Genomic DNA, 17726 nt, shown 5'->3' with positions numbered 1-17726 from the left:
AGTAAAGCCAGTGGAACTGCAGGGACATTGAACTGAATGCAGAGAAAAACAGACTTCTAGTTTCAACTCATTAAGAAAATAAACAACTTTGCTGCTTCAGTGTTTTAAAATGTCATCACCAAGTCCAAAGCACTCTCCCCTAGCTTGTTTGAGGTTCAAGGGCTACAGCACAGGAAAATAAAAGGATTGATGTCTCCTTCCCTTTTTATTTAGAAAGTAAATGTACTCTAAACTATCTGAATGGCTAAGGACCTTACTGATAAGTCTTTTGAACTTCTGTTACCACCTTGGAGTCTCTGGTTAAGTTCTACCAACAGCTATTTAAAGTGACCAGGGGCCATGGCTTTAGCTGGTCTCCAGTGGAAGGATGTGCACCAGCAGTGTGGGTGTGAATCTCGAAAGGAGGGGCAGGGACAGGGCAGGAGATGGGTATCAAGGAATGACGTAAGGGTATCAATCACTCACAAGGTGGAGAAAGCCACCTGCAGCAAGCCTGAGATGTCTCCGGTCTTTTATTTGCGTGGGGGTAAAAAGTTCTAGCCCTGGCTCCCTCTCACTACATCACTAACGTGCACCTTGTAAAACCACTCCATCTTCCCAGCATTGCTAGAGAGATGAACTGTCATTTCACAGCTTGAGATAGAAGAAGGGCAGTGTCCCAGCTCACACTACCTCTCCCGGGAAAGGCAACTTGCTTTACAGATTGGCAAAGGTCTTGCAGCCCTCAGGACTGCCAGCCAAGAGCTTTCAAAGGCATCAAATTCTTCTTTTCATTGAAGGAAGAGAAAAACACCTATAATGAAGCTTAATTATCTCAGAGAACAAGCATTGGCTTTTAGCATTAAGTATAGTAAGAGAGCTCAGTGCTGTACAGAAATAATGGAAAGAGGTCCACAGAGCTCAGGGCTAAAGATCCAGGTTTTGTCAGGCTGCTGCACTGAAAGTTAGGAGAGCTCTTTTCTCCACTTTTCAAACCAAGGTCCACACACGGTCTATTTCTTCACCATCCTTCCAGACACACACCCCACCCCTGGGTCATCTGGAAATTAAGAGCTAATAAACCCCACTCTCTGCACCATACAGCAAAGCCAGGTAGATACAAAGAGAAGTACCTTCTGCCCTATTCCAAGGTGCTCTGGCTGCACTCCAGCCTCTAGGGAGAGTAGTGCCAACCTGAGACACAATATTTGCTGAAGCAGTCAGGTGTGGTTACCCACCCACATGAGCTAACTAGATTCAAACTCCTTTTAAAGGTACTTCTCCTGGAGAGGAAAAAAAAAACCCAAGAGATTAATATAAAAGTAATCATGAAGAAAATGTACACAACTATATAAACTGATATACTGAGCTTCCACCCGTGTGCACTGAACAAACCCTTCATTACTATCATTTTCTAAATAACCAAAACAGCTGTGGTTTTTGAAGATTTTTCCCTATTATGCAGTTATACCATAGTAAAAGAAATATTTGTTTCAGAAAGTTATTAATGAAAGTGTTATTCCAATTACTTATGATTCACCAGCCACTACAGATGTATTATCTGCGTTTATTATTTGTGGTAATAATGCATGATGTTTTAATAGCTCTCTAAAGCCAGAGAATATTATTTCCAGAGCAGAAATGACAAATTTCATCATGGGTTTCACAAGTCTGTGTTCATTTATTTTAACATAAGAATTTTATCCTAGATTTGTTAAAAAATGGTGAATATATCGCCAGTCAGGACTCATAAAAGTGCATCAACAAGTGGTTAAAATGATTTATTTAAGACTGCATGACTGGGGAAAAAAAAAAAAACAACACAGTCATTCATTTTCAGCTTAATCTCTCCCTTTTGTGTTTTCAACTGCACATATTTGCTTTCTCTCGCTCTCACTTGCTTCTGTTTTCACAGGCATCCACGCAAATTGCTCCCAAGCCAAGAGCTAGGTGGCAAGCCTCAACTTGAATTAGATTTTAATGGCAGTTATAAGTTCCTGGTAAACAAGGTTTGCAAAAAAAAAAAAAAAAAGGCAGAAGTTTCATTATTAAGCAGTGCTGCTAAGCACCATTATAAGAAATAAAAGCAGAAAAATTATAGCTATCACATTTTTTAAATTATGACACAATCTTGTTTATGCAGAACTGCCTGGTAAATATACAGAATACATCAGCTAACACCACAGGTGCAGAGGACACATGTACTATGCAGCGACCAGGAAAAATGGTTCCTACAATCAGCTTCTTGGTGATAAAGCCACAGAAATGTATCAATTACTTTACACTCTTATTGCAAAACAAACTCTGAGTTACCTAACTCCCTTGCATTAATTGCATAATTAATTTAACAGTTTTCATATGACTGCTATCAGAGAAGTCAGGCTAAAAAAATCTACTCATACTGGCAAAAGACAGAGGAGGCTTAACAGACACTGCTCGTATTAGCCATGGCCTGTGGATAAAACAAAGTAGTTTGTCACTAACACCTTTCTTAAACTAATATTTCATAAATAATGGAACAAATTGTAAGCTTTTGTGGCAGGCTCCTGTTTTGTATTTGTACAACACCTTGCCCCACTCAGGTTCTAGGACACAACTAGCTCCCCAGATATTCAAAAATATAAGTGATAAAGAACTAAGAGCAACACAAATAATATTCCAATAAACGAAAAGCCTTCTCGAGCAAACAAGATTGGTGTGAAATGTCATAGTAAGTAGGAAAAGAAAAAGGATTAATTTTAATTTGAACTTAAGATTTCAAATAGGCTACTGCAGAGATGAAGAAAAAAAATAAGGATTTGAAAATGCAACAGGAAACAAGTTAAAGATCCCGTGTTCAGTATTATTGAGAGATCTTTCCAGAATAAGAAGCCTGGCACCCCATATGTCTTCAAAGGAAGAAAAGTGGGCTTGTCTGTATGATTATCTGCACTCTGCTTTTCTCTAGTGTATTTCTATTGACTAAAGTGGAATTATGGCAGATATACAACAAGGTACCTAGCATCACAGTTGGGGCTAATCTTTTTAAAATAATGACTGCAATATTCAGTCAGCAATTAAAGAAACTAATTTCAGATATGTAAACTATACACTTGCCCTTTATTATTTGTAATGAATCAACTGGCTGTGCTAGTTAGAATACTTGCAAAGACTTGTTGAGCACATCGGCTTGCAAGAAGTCTCAGTAATGTGTAGTCACTTAGGTCCAGATTGAGGTTCACTGAGCCAAAGACAATAACCTCAGACCCTTTGTCTTGCATTCTGCTGCCTACGTTTTAGCATGAACTAAAATTCAAGGGTAGACATCAAAAGAGAAGAAAGGATTATTTGATGCTAAGCCTTGAGTAGGATTAGGAGGGAGACTATTCCAAATTCTAGGACACTAAAGCAACCTCAGGGTGGACATGTGATAATCACATGGTATTCCTACAGCATAGTGTCCATGTGAATGTCTGCCCCTCCCCTGTGCTAGTATGATCTATGTTATTTCTGTACTTAAAGCAGAAATCAGTTTTCCATTCTTGAGTGCATCTGTGTTACATACTGAATAGGTAACGTCCTGTCTGTGGGAATTTCATCATCACATGTGATAATAATACAGGCCTGGGCAGGAGTTATTTATTTTGCCTAGAAACTAAGACGTATACAGGGCAAAATTAACAGAGTACTGACTATATGGAGACCCCATGGAACCCATCAATGGCTTACACCTCCAGCTACACAGGAAGATTAAGAATTCTTGACAAGAGTCACAGCTGCTGCCATGGCATTCACAGCAATAGGTGACACAGAAGTGCCATGTTATATTGGCCATGCTATCATTAACACCATATCAATACTTTCCCAAAGCTGTTTTTACACCAGGGAGGGCCTGCTACTGGCCCAGGAGACAGCTACAGGAAACTTGGGACAGTCTCTCCCCCTCGTGGTGAAAGCCCTAAAACCCTAAGTACTTCAAGAAGCTGCCTCTGCCTGGAGCTTTTCTCAAAACTTTGAGAGTCTACTTAAATCACAAGGTTTCATTTTGCTCATCTGTCTGTAGTGTGGCTTGTGGTATCTTACAGCTGTTCTGCCCATAAAACCAGTAGCTCAAACATACATTTTAACCAGTTTGTAAAGCAGGACCGGGATCCCACTGAAAAAGAACCAGACATAAATGAATGCAGAGAACAACCGTGTCAAGGATTCTCCAGAATTCCCTTCTGTACTAGCCTGAGTTTTTCTCACCTCAGTTTTACACAAGCGAATAGTCCAAGTTCCTACTAACATTGAGATCCTCAGAAGAATGGAAACTAAGCAAGAAACTATTACTTCAGTAATAATGCCATTATAAGACTTTGCTGAGATATGGAACACAACACTGCAATTAGGTTACATGAAGTCTTTTGGAGACCTGTTTCCATTCCACTGTCACGGGACATATTTCACAGCATATGTGCCATATTCTGAGCTCCCATGCCAGCACCAGGCTTCAAATTCCCAGGGCAAGGGGGACAGACAATGCTTGGCTCACACAGAGGCAACATACCCACAAAGGCTAAAAACATTTCTTTACGGTCTCTCAGGGAAAGCAAACGTTACCTCAGCAAGTCGCGAATGCTTGTGAACGTTCTCTCCTTTCTGCACACTCGGAGCAAGCTGCTGCAGCACGCCTCGGCTGCTTGTGAGGGCACGGGTCAAGCGAGCAAACTTTCCCCAACCTTGAGAAAACATGAGAGATTATACACATTACCAAAAAAAGCTGCAAGTGTACCACATAAAGCCTCTCAAAACCAAAAAAAAAAAAAAAAAATTAAAAAAAAAGTGAAAACAGAGCAATCTGCTTTAATATTGACCACAAGGGAGTGTAATTTAACCAAGTGCAAGATAAAAGCAAGTCACAAAATAGGTGTCAGGGTGGTAAAGTAATAAAACCCATGACTGCAGTGACTTTGTATTTGATGACTCTACAAGAGTGCTGTTACATGAACTGCATCTTTTGTAAGGATAAATGTCCACTTTACAATAACCTTCCATTAAATCCAAAGGCCAGATTTGGATGTCACAGCACTCCAGAAGGCACTCCAGACTAATCACAATGTAAGACTAGAATCACGCACAAGAAAAATTACAGTTGCCTGTAACAGAAGTGAATCTGGCCTCAGATGTATCAAGCATAGATCTGGTGTAAGCAGAGAAATATACATAAGATAATAAAAAGCAGAGCAGACAAAGCAAAACAAAATTATTAATTTTATTCTCTCTAAACAAAAGGGGGAAATATACAAATAGATTTTTCTCAAACTCTAATAAAACATTTAGCAGCTTCCGGCAGAGAAGTCATATACTGAATTTTAATTCAGAATATTTTTAACAGTCATTTCAAATACCCCTCAAAACAGAAGACTTCAAATGACCGTCATAAGAGCTAGTTACAACTATAACCTTTATGAGCAGTACTTTGCCATAACAGAAAGTCAGGCAGAGTACACATCCAGATATTTTTGATACTCTGAAATGAAAGTATCAGTGTATTTAGTCCCAGTCTTGAAAATGCTGGCACCACCTGGGAACTGTTGAGTAGTCTCACCTCCTACCCCAGCTGAGGATGCTCAGCACTTTGCAGATTCAGTTCTTAACAAGAACCCGGTTCTGGAAAAAGTTTCCTCCACATTATGGTTTTATCACCAAAAGAAATGATACTATTAGCAGTGACTGGTTTTAAAGACCAGTCTGAAGTTTAGCCTGCAAGTGATCCATGACAAGTACAGGAATATGGGTGGTTAAAATATTGCCGAGTACTTTGAACATATCTTTGCTTGGCATCTCACTTTGATGGAGTTTGCAGGAACATATTTGGTAATTTGAGAGGTGAGCACAAAAAATAAACAAATTACATGGATCCAGTATTGAACAAGATCTTTCAGGGCAGACCTGAAAAGAGAGTTTAGCATTTTTCCCTCTACAAATATGCAAAATGGTGCATTTATTAAAGGGGAGGACCAAATCCATCTGACCTCTCCAAAATCAAGAATAAAATTGAATATTTTCTTATACCTTAAAGCAAGTCTGTCAGTGATAATTTAATAGCCAAGTTGAGTAGAATTAGCCAACACTTTTGGGCAGTATTCACCAACAAGTAGACTGAACAATTTCCATCCAGGAAGCCAGATCTTTCCTGATAAACCCATGTAAGATTAGCTACTGTACTAAAGGACTATTTCTCAGAGAAATAAATCAACATGACAGAACCTCAAGTGAGGTCAGTTTGTATCTGTTATAAACCTGACCCAAAGCACTTGATTTCTCACAATACATTTCCATGGAAGGTGGTGGGTTTTGGGGGTTTGGGGTTTTTTTAAAGATACCTTTATAAAGAGTATTCTTTCTCTACTGTACATGAAGAAATCCAACTACAATTGATAAACTAAGGCTTGAAGGCCCTACTACTCTGAGTAAAGCCAGTAGAGGTTAAAAGAATGGATCAGGTGGGAGAAACCACTCATAATGGCTAATCTTCAGCTGATATAAATCAGACTAGCCTTTGTAAAGCCAACAGAGCTACAGCAACTTACACCAACCTAAAACTTTGCTTTCGCAGAACTTGCATGCCAGCACTACGATGTTTTCTTACTGTTTTACAGGACCGTGGCAGAAGGCTATCAGCATCGGTGTACTTCCAGTGACATAAAGCCAGACTGACGAGGCCCGAGGGGGATTTGTCCCGAGAGGCTGTGAACAACAGCCCCGTTCCCCAGCCCCGGCAGACGAGTGCCCCGGGAGCGGGCGGCGCGGCGGGAGCAGCTGCCCGCGGTGCTGGCCATGGTGCTGAAGCGAAGGCCGCGCCACGCCGCGCCGCCGGCTGCAGCCGAACAGGGGTGGTTTGCAGACGACAGACAGAAAAAAAGACGACAGAGCTCGAGCTTCACATGGGAACTCGAAATCTGCCTGCCTTACCGGACACATAATGTTTTTAATGTCAGCTAACACAGACAGCCCCTTTTACCAACTCAAACAGACTGACAGGTAGGGCATTTTCCTGGAAGATTCAAAATTTGGTTCAAAACCCGGGGACAAACTTTCAGTGTGTATTTTCTTCCTGCCATCGAGTTTTCTAAGAACTGGGCTATTCAGATATAAACAGAGAGAGGAGTAAAAGGAAGCACCTCACCTGAGCTTTCTTGCACAAAAGCACTGCCAGACATCTCTGCGGCATGATTTGTGGCTATGAATGCTAAGCACCTTCGAGTACCTCTCCCTCTTCCCAAGAGTCATCTCCTTTTGAAAGGTGCAGCTTAACCCATTCCTCTGTCCTCAGCATCCCCTACAAGCACCTCCCCTGCCTTACATGTTGCAAATCTCATTTGTGGGTGCCTAAATGGTACATGAAAGAACCGTTCCCACGAACATTAGATCCCTCACCATATACTCTGAACTCTGATCTGAAAACAATAGAACTGTTTGTTATGGGCAAGAGACTGTGTCAAGAGGCAGGTCTTTTTAGCTTGGCTTTTTGAACCAGTGCTGACCTGAAAATGGCAGGCTGGGAGTACATACCTTACCTCTCTCCATACACTGGGTACAGCACATGGGAGCCCAGCTTGGAGTTGCGCATGCCGCTGTGTGATGAAATGCCTAAAACCAGGCACTGAATCACTGTGCTGACATCCCAGGTGTATGAATCTCATCTTTAGGACAGAACACTCTCCTCCTTGCATTGCCTTTTGTGTGTGTGTGTGTGTATGTGTGTGTGTGAAAGGAAGACAAAAACGTGGGAACTTCAAAGTATAACTATAGCAGACCTGCAGATTGTGGCATAGGAAAAATAAAATGAAAATGAGAGAGAATGCCAGTAGTAATCCTATTGAATGATAACTTCTCCAACACTGCTTGGAAAGACAGCAGTACCTATTGAATTTATTGCAATTTTTCCTCCAGAAGCCTAAGGACAGACACAGACTACAGCAAGTCAGATATTTATCCAGTAAAGAGAGGTCAAATAATGGACTTAAGCCACAGGAGAGAACATAAAAATTAAATTCTAAGGGTCATGGAGCTGATTACAGGAAGAAGATGGAGCTTTCCAAGATGAGAAACTAGGTTTCATAATGGTGTAAGAATATATTGATGTCAGTCCTGCTAGGATGGGGGACCAGATGATATGGATTAGGAATTCTCTTTCAACACAAGCAGTTGGTATATCCCTACATCCATTCTTTTCCTCTAGAAATAGAGAAAATATAAATTAAATTGAAATCTAATGACCCTAAGTGATTCTCATATAGGCGTATACATTTGTCAAACAGACAAGAGCTTACATAGCAGAGAAGACAGCTTGGAATTCAGGAACCAAACATAAAGCTAGATGCCAGCCCCATGGTTGTGTTTGCCTGTGCCTCTGTCTTTGATTCTAACCCATTTTTATCACTGTTTGGTCTCCTTTTTCAGTTCTGCAGAAAACATCATGCAGGGACAAAGCAATGAGATGGCACTAAAACATCTTCAGCTTCAAAAGGATGAAGAGCCTTCAAGATTAATAGCACTGACTTAGCTGTCCTGCATTCCATGATGCTCTTTCAGTTCTCCACCATTTCATTGCAAAGAGCTGAATAGAAACTGCTTCAGAAAACACCCAAGAAGACAAGGTGCCTACAACAGGGACAAAAACTGTCCCCTGAGCTTTGTTTCATGGGGAAACATGGCATTGAAATACACCTTTGTGATGTGATGTTTAACTCATCAAGACTTCTCTTATTTAAGGAATGAAGCTTCATTTAACAATGCTCTTAAGTTGAAGAAGCCCATTTTCTGTATTTTGAGGTGAGCATGATCTGTTGATACTCAATCCACAACAACATTTATTATTTATTTGTAGGTAGTTATTTGTTTCCTATCACTCTCCTCAACTTGATCATGATGACTTGTAAATTCAAACATTAGGAACTGCGGCAGTTACAGAACCCTTGTTATCAAGTTGCTGATCCATGACTTACACAATCCCTAGAGTTAGAACAAGGAGCCACTGCCTGCTAGAGAATAAGCTCATTTGGTCACGGGTCTATCGTTCACACAGAACTGTGTAAACGCAACTAAATCAGGATTCTAGCAGTTCTTGCCTCCACTCAAACCACCATTGTCTTCTTGCACATCAAAGATCCCTGCTTACATCCATCATACCTCTGTGCAGTCTTAACGCCCATTCCCTTTGAAACTTCATGACTAAAATGGTCTTATTTTTCCATCTGGACTGGGAAAGCATACCAAAGTTTTTTAACATACTTACCACTTCCCTTTCATTTGTTTCCTTTTTTAAGAAAATATTTCATCTAGATGAAAGTAAGAGTATAACAATCAAAATATTTCAAACACTGGCTCTGCTCATATAAATACATCTTTAAAAACAGAACAAAAAAACTAGACAGCAACAACAACAAAAAAAAGAAACAAAAAGGGAAAAGAAAGGAAACACTTGGAGTTCTCCCTGAATTAAGATGAAGGAGGCAGTCAAAGTAGCATTTTTTGTGTAGGCCTGCTTGTGATGCAAAGGACAGCTTAGCTGCAAAATGAAATAAAGCTTCTTCTGCAGAGGAGATGATAACTGATGATTGTTACAAAGCATAGGAGGTTACAATAGCTAGGAGGCTAACAACCATTCTCTTATGATTCAGTGATGTTGAATTTGATCACCTTTTTGTATAAAAACAAAGTATCAAAAGCAAAAATTAAGATCCAAAGCATAATTTCCAAACTTTTATAAAGCAGCATAGATGCATCTGAATATGTTCACATTGTATTCATATATGCAAAACCTGTTCAGGCAAACTTACTACTAGCTACTCAGAGTGCAGGCACAGATTCTATTTGTCTGCACAAATTATTGTTCTCATAAAGTGATGCATTCCACTTTATACACTATTCTCAAACATCTCATACTTGGTGTGTTAGATTTCAAACCAAAAAAGACATATACAGACAAAATGCATGAATTCCAAATATAGCATATAGTCTAAAATTCAGCTAAGAAGGTGACCTAGCACTTCACAAGCCAAATTTACCTATGCTATAGCTTGATTTTGCCTACTTCTATTCAAGTAAACCTATTTTTTCCTGATTTTTTTTTTTAAGAGGCAAGCATACAGGGAAGAGTGGAAAGAGGCTGTTTAAAAATATTGTATCATCAACGTCACTGACACACTATTTTTAAGTTGTTTTATTTAGAATGCACTATTTTTAAAGCTGCTGCATTTAAAAGCAGATTTACTTAACTTCTATGGCAGTCCTAAAATAAACATAATCTAAATTATCTGAATCAATTAACAAAGACTACAATTAGAAGTCTACTTTTTACACAAATTCAGAAATATTTTTTTGTTTCATCACCAATGTCTGATATTATTAATAAAAAAAAAATTAAGAATGAAAAATGGTACTGGGACCTTCTATCTCTCTGAGACACCTTTGGCTAACAGATGCCCGTTCATTTTTGTGTACAAGTCAAACACCTGTCATTAGAGCTCAACACTTTTCACTCAAGGAGTCACTACATCATTTGTGGCTAAATGATCATGCTTGAAATTGCCAGCAGGTGATAGAAAACTAAGATATACAACGGCTAAGCAGGTTTAGTCTGACAGATAAGTTGCTCTTTAAATTGATCATATTCTTGTACTACATAACATTTTTTCTCTACATAGACATACAGGCATTGATTTTGAAAAACCTAAATACTTTATGCTGTGCCACTCTGCAACTATGCAAATAGCACATGTGTTAATAAAACAGCTGCATTTGCAGGCAGCCTATTACGTATTAAGTGGTCATATGCACAGGAAACTCATTTCACATATAAACACAGTAAAGGAAAAGTAGTTGATAAAAGCTGATTGAAGGTGAAAGAAGGAAAAATAATTGATTTAGCAATCAGTTTTCAGTTGTTTCAACTAAAGAATATATCTCTAAGTTCACCGTTTTAGGTTTTCAGCTAGGGACTTCATTTGGTTTTAGATTATGAGAAACATTCCTACGAAAATTGCTATTCTTCAGAAGCATGCTACAAAATTCCTATGTAACATTGTACATGTTGCAAAGTCTATGCCCTCTTCAAAGCTCAGGTCTGTAAAAGCAATGATTCTTAGAAGAAGCTAATACAATTTTACCTTTTTTAGATCTTCTAGAAATGTTTTTCCCCTCCATGAATCCTAGAGCCCACTACGGACAATTGTCTGATACTCCATACCTGCCTTTTCCCCCCGCCACAGTATACAATTGCACAATGAGATCTAATATTAAAGACATCATCACATATGTAAAATTCTTTAATTGTTTGACAAATCAGCTCTTCTCTTCCAAGAAATTGCTCATCTAGCCATCAAGTGACTGATACAATATCACTTCCTGAGATGCATTCCACAAAATTCCAAAGCTAGCCTATAGCAAGTAACGTATGGAAGAAAGGCAGGCGTAGGGGATAAATTAAGGATTAGAACAGAATGTGCAGTTTCATTTATATCATGTTTGATTTGTGTATACAGTGACAGAGAACTCTTTACCAGCATGAATCTGACGCAACTTCATTAATTTTAGGAGATTCAGAAACAATATTTGGAAGACTCATTTAGTGCATGAACTCTTCTGTACATAAAGTCATAGCACTCGGGGAAGGAGTATAGAGCTGTGAGTGGCCTCTAAATAATACATCCAATTCTTCTGTCTGCAACTTTTGTTAGTCACTTAGCCAGTTTCCGTGGGCCAGATGAAGAAATTTTGCTTATCATCTTAACTCCTCTGCAAGTTGGTGCATTTTTATGTAGGTTTAGTGCTTACATTGCTTTAGATATGGAACTGCTAAGAATTACTATGATCACTGTAAGAATAGCATGATTTCAAGATCCAAAGGAGATTTTATAAAAACATTAATGTTCCCTTCCTTCACATACTTCTCTTGAAAACAAAACAGTTAGTGTTTCCTTCTGTTGAAAGTGAAGGACAAACTCTTTTCACAAGAGTGCATATCACTATCACATTAAGGATCTTCTGTGAAAGCAAAGAGAAAAGACACAGCTACCACCCCTGACTGAAAGTCCTGCTTATCAACTGACTAAATGAAGCAAGGGCCTTCACTCCCAGCAAATAAATGAGAACCAGCTTTACTGCATCATGCTGATTTATCTTTGCTGTCAGTCCTCATCAGGATACAGTGAAGACCACTAGGCAGAGAAAAAAAATACTGTAGACCCAACCTTTCTGACAAGATACATTTTTTAGTTTTATTAAACCAACGAAGAACCAAACAAATAGCATTAAAAAGAAAAAAATAACCCACATAGCCTGGAAGAGGGTATGTTTGTCAAGGTTGTACTTCCTTTTTCATGGTAACAGGTGTTTCCACTTTGAGAAACTATGTTTTTAAAGAATAACATTTTGAGCATAAATGTAAATCAGTTCACCTTCACAGTAAGTTTCCTGTTTAATTTAATACTACAAATATTATTAAATACTACAAAAATGCAAACAACAGGAGAACTTACGTCTTTTTTTACCCCAGAGGACGCAAGTCTCTGTAATGCTCCATATGGGTACAAAAGGTCTATTTTTGACAGGATCTGAACCTGAGTGCAAGTTTATGCTGCTGTCACAGCTGAGTTTGCTTCCAGGTTTCCAGGGTGTAACTCAGCAAAGGGTTAACAGCAAAACACAGCAATGCTACTTCAATCACCAGGACAGCTTAAACCTGATTCAACTTAAGACAATGGGAATCTCTCACATATGTTAAAGGAAACTAGTCCAGAACTTGAATGTAAGGAATCCCATAATAATGGTAAGTAACATCAAGCCAGGCAGAATGAAATTATTCAGATCTTTGCTAGACTCATACAGGGTTAATTCCTCAGTTTTTGCATACAGTGTCATGCACAATTTGTGCAGGCCCCCAAACCCTTCAGTTCCCTCTGACATCAAAGAGACTGTTTAGCAACATTGTGACTCCTTGAAGGCTATGCTGGAGTGTGGATTAATAATGAATTTAGAAGGAAGAGCAGCACCTATTTGCTAAGTAAACTCTGCTTCCTGAAGCACTTGAGGGTTTCATTAGCAATGACCCTTTCCAGTGCAGGCCAGAGCCAATTCACTTAAACCAGCAACCATTCCTTGCACAAATGCAGTCCCCAATGGCATGGCTACAAGCTATTTTAACATCTAATTCTTTGGCTTTGGTATTTAAAGGACTTCAGCTCTTTCAAGACCAGGGCAAACAAACAGAAGCAGCATAAATATATAATTGTGAAAAAGACAAACCTTTACATGAATCATCCTCAATGGGCTGCTTGAAAGCCGTTATGTCATTGAAAGTGCAAAGAAATAAAACCACTTTATCCTGCTCATTTCGAATTGGAGCAATTTTCACAAAGAACCAGACAGGTGTTCCTGGAAACAAACATATCAAAAAGTTGGTCACTGTTAGGCAGAACAGTAAATGTGCTAGTTTAGATGTTTAGACTTCAAAATCAGCCATCTGTAAATGTTATTTTAATGTTGGGGTTTTTTGCAAACACCTATTAGGAAAAATGACAAAGCAGCTGACAAGAGTGTTAGTTAAGTTCTCTGCTCTGCCTCTGATCAGCTTTTAATCTTCAGGAATCACTCACTATTTCCAGGTTTCATCTATCAAAGCAAATACTTGAACTTATGAAGTGCTTCGTGATCTCGTGAAAGAAAGTCCCATGTACTTGCAAAGGGTGCACAGAACAGTCTTGTTGGTTCTATGCAGGGCTTGAGAACACACGAAATGTGCCTGGACCATGACCATAATACAGAGTCTCAACTCAAGAGCATGACCAGTTTGGTTGATCTTATACTTCTCTGCAAACAGGGAACACCATTCCCTAACAACTACATCAGCCTACATCAGCTTCAAGGGCCAGGCTTCGGGAGCTCTGGTCTAGTCTGCACATCCTCCCATGCAAGGGAAATCCTTTGAAAGCTGCCTTTCAGCTTGCCTTGCCCTGAGCCTGCTCACGATCACTCTAGTGTGAAGCAAGACTCCACTGAATTCAGGAGAGAACAAGCCATCAGGACCAGACCATGGGCTGTCGATGGGAGCAAGTTGTACTGCATGAAACTGTACTTTTCTAATTACTGCAGTAGATAAACTGCTAATGAAAACTGCTTGAGAGATTAGAGCCTGCAAATCACAGGAAAAGATGATCCCAGATAATGACCCTTCAGATGCTGCTGTCAATTTTCCTTGACATCTTTCCACACAGATCACCTTGAGGAGAGAAACTGTCAGTCAGCCCTGCCTTTCTATATTTCTGGCAGTTCTGCTGAGGCTGCTGAAAAGACCCTAGTGATAGCAATGAAGTTCCATGTAACAAGTGGTGTCTACCACTCTTGTTTCACAGGAGTCACGACACTGATTTTAGTGATATTTGAGCATAAACTCATTGGAGGGCTCAGAACAAAGCAGTTGGCTCCTGTATGTCATAACATGGCCTCCCTGAAGGCACCATTTTTCAGTCTGCAGTCTTAACTTTGGTCATAAAAAGATGACTCCTCCAACTGTGAGGTACATGGCAAACAGGACACTCAAGGGTCACCAGGCCTGGGCCTGCAGGGAGCTTGTACATGAGTTTTCAGACTGTCCCTACACCCTCAATGATGATGAAAAAACTTACCGTTGCTTTTGCAGGCATAAGTAGTAAGAGCCAAAGAGAGGATTCAGGCTTGCTTGCTGTAAGCAACATTTCTCTTGAGTGTCCCTTGTGAGCCATGTTTGGAGAGAAGGGTCTACACACCAGGGGCCAATATAAGATGTAAAAATCAGCAGGATTTTGACCATCTGGGAAAGCCAGAATAAACAGCACCACACGTAATTTTTGTCACTCATGCAGGAAAGTCTATTTTAGAAAGGGTAATCTTAGAAGACTATTTCTTTTCTTTCTCAATCACAGGGCCCTCCTCTAGGCTAGAGATCAGATTCTCTTTCACCTGAATTGCTCAGTATTTTAACATGAGTACTACATGGTATATTTCATGCAATAGTTAGTTACAACAAGGGCCACTTGTGCTTCCTGACTGTCAAAGGGTCACAAGGAAACCTCAGGTAGTTCACAAGTTACTGTTCAGCAAAGCAAGCAAAGGCAGCTTTTCTTCCAACTATGTTAATATAACAGAAGTTGTTGCTACCAGTGCCTCACCTGCTGTTACTCATCCGCTGTGCTTAGCAATCTTTTCTGGCCACAGAAAGCCAAGGCATCTCCAAGACCCATGGACAACTTCCATAAATGAAGTTCAATTCCTAAGGCTCCCACTGTGCCTGCATAGCACAGGCAGTTTCAAACCCTGGCTGAGATTCCATGCCATATGTACAGCCACCTCTATAAACAGCAGGGTATATGATGCATGGAGGCCTCTGCTCAAAAAGCAGAGAAATCCAGATGGAATCACTGATGGCCATTTCTGGAGCATGCCTGCATGGCAGGAAGTATTTGGGGGTCAATTTTTTTTTTTCTTTTTTTTTTTAAGAGTTAGCATTTCTGAACAACCCCTTCCAATAAAGTATGAGCAAACAAAAATGCTAAATGCAAGAAAAGGTTCAGCAAAGTAACTGTGCCAGTAAAATCATCACTAACTTGCTAATGAGCTTAGAAGACACTGCCACAAAGCAGCCAACAGCAATTTTCAAGACACTAACACCCTTTACACTACCCTCTCTCAGGAGCTCCAAAAATTGCCTATCTCCATTTCTTCTTGCCTACTTGTTTTTCCCATCTTCACATGTGAACTATTCTGAGGCTGATCAAATCCATATCTTGCTTTTACACAGACTCCTTGGTGACTAATTGCTTTTTATTTTACCCACTTCAACACCCTCCACTAACACTGCAACTTTTTAATCAGCCAGGATCTCAATCTACAGCCTTGCTTTTTGATCTCCATCTACATGCACTTGTTTTTTTGACTAGGGATTTTCTCCCCCTCCCCAAAACCACTTTGTATTGTTTTCTACTTCAAGCTATAGCCATTCTACAGCCATGCTGCTATGGGCTGCACATAATACTAACCTTCATAGCACTGAGGCTGAATTACATACTCAGCTTCATCTCTGCCTCTCACTACTATAAAAATGTATTACCCTGCTTTTAAAGATGCTGTACATATCACAGAAACAGAAAGGATGCAGTTCACCCTCTTATTCTGGCTATTTGACAGATGCATGCTGTCATCTTCTCTATGATTATGGTATGATATGGTGTTGCAAGATTTTTCTAACATGTTCTGAATGCAGCAAGAGGAAAGACTTTTCCTGATAACCTGTAGAAGGCTGCTACAGGGCAGGGAGCTTGTATCAGCAGGGTTCTTGCTTTCTGACTCCCTTGACTCCCACTCCTTTGCTGCACTATTTATAGTAAAAAGGAAAACAAAACACTGTTTTACCTAGAACCAAGTGTAGATCTTAGTGATGTGCCCTGCAGACAATGAGAAAGAGCCAGATATCCTTGATAGCTAGAAGTAGGTGGTTTTGATGACTGTCACTATTTGGGTACCATTATAATTTCCAGAGCATCAGAGTGTCACAAACGGGGTGTATTCCAGGGCAGAATGTAAAATCAAGGTGGCACACGTGGTCTGTGTAAATCATCTTCCAGTTTTGGATCTACACAGTAACACAGCAACAGCAGAAGTAAGTAGATGGAAAATTCTGCCAGGCCATGTATCTGCCTCCACAACGTTATTCAGTATTTTTCCCTGCAGTGTGTTCCCAACCATCTTGGTAATCTCTTTCGTGAATAGGAGACAAGTGGATATAAAAATACAATCATGAGGTGAGTGCTCACAGTGGTGGGTTACATGGGCTTTCCACAGTGCTCTGCAACCAGGAGCTCATTCATAGCGTAACTGAGATCTGAACTGTGGGAACACACTGAAAGGCTCAGCCAAGATGTGGCTGTGCTCAGCTTTTTTCCTGCATACTGGTTTAATTATCAGAAGAATTTTACTTTTTAAACATTAAACAGTTTATTTAACTATTAAACAGGAAAGCTTAAAGTATAAACCACTTATAAATCAAGTTGGAAACTAGAATTTCAACCTCCTACAGGCAGCCCTCATACTCTTGGTGTCAAAGCGGATGTCCCTGCTCAGCCAGACAATCACTACTGGCAAGAGGCACAAAGCCGTTTTAATGAAAAATGGTGATTTTCAGATTCAGCCTATGGGTTATTCAGGCAGTGAAACTGCAGCATATTTCAGAGCTCTCACAGCAAAACAAGAGTAACTTCCCCATATGCCCCCAGTCTGCATTGATGTACAGCCACACGGAAACTGTTTACCAGTGTTTCCAACAATACATCTACTTTCATTTACATTTTGTGTTCAGTTCTGGCAAGCTCTCTCACTGGTGAAGTTCAATGATAATGCCAATGCACAAACAAAGAAGTAAACACTCGTGAGCCACATTGGCTTCTGTTAGATTTGGAATCAACAGTGAAAGAATCCAGAGTTTGTCTAATGGCATAGTACCAATCCTGCTAGAAAAGGGAATGTCACTTCAAAACTGGTAGAGAAGCAGCGTGAACAACTGGGGACAAATTAAAATATACAATGAACTTCTGACAGTAGCCATAGGATCAGCCTGTCTTGTGGTACCAAAGTTATGTAGCTAATTCCAGAATTACCAGATGCAGCTCTTAATATTATTCACTGGCCTGAGCACAGTACTTACAATGTTGCCTTAAAGGCAAGACTATTTTAAGAGCTGTGATTCAAGT

At 39.8% G+C, this 17726-nt stretch overlaps 1 protein-coding gene across 1 annotated transcript in view; it reads right to left on the bottom strand.

Moving 5' to 3' along the window:
* The window catches only part of KCNH1 (potassium voltage-gated channel subfamily H member 1), a 194470-nt gene that overhangs the window by 156132 nt on the left and 20612 nt on the right, over positions 1-17726 (bottom strand). The window contains exons 4-5 of the mRNA XM_052805900.1: positions 13252-13380; positions 4561-4679 (exon numbers count right to left, since the gene is read on the bottom strand). Coding sequence (XP_052661860.1) covers positions 4561-4679; positions 13252-13380 — 248 coding nt within the window. The remainder of the gene's footprint in view (positions 1-4560; positions 4680-13251; positions 13381-17726) is intronic.

The sequence above is a fragment of the Harpia harpyja genome, chromosome 13 (genome assembly GCF_026419915.1).
Source record: "Harpia harpyja isolate bHarHar1 chromosome 13, bHarHar1 primary haplotype, whole genome shotgun sequence".
Classification (NCBI taxonomy): domain Eukaryota; kingdom Metazoa; phylum Chordata; class Aves; order Accipitriformes; family Accipitridae; genus Harpia; species Harpia harpyja.
This window is presented reverse-complemented; position numbering and strand designations above follow the sequence as displayed.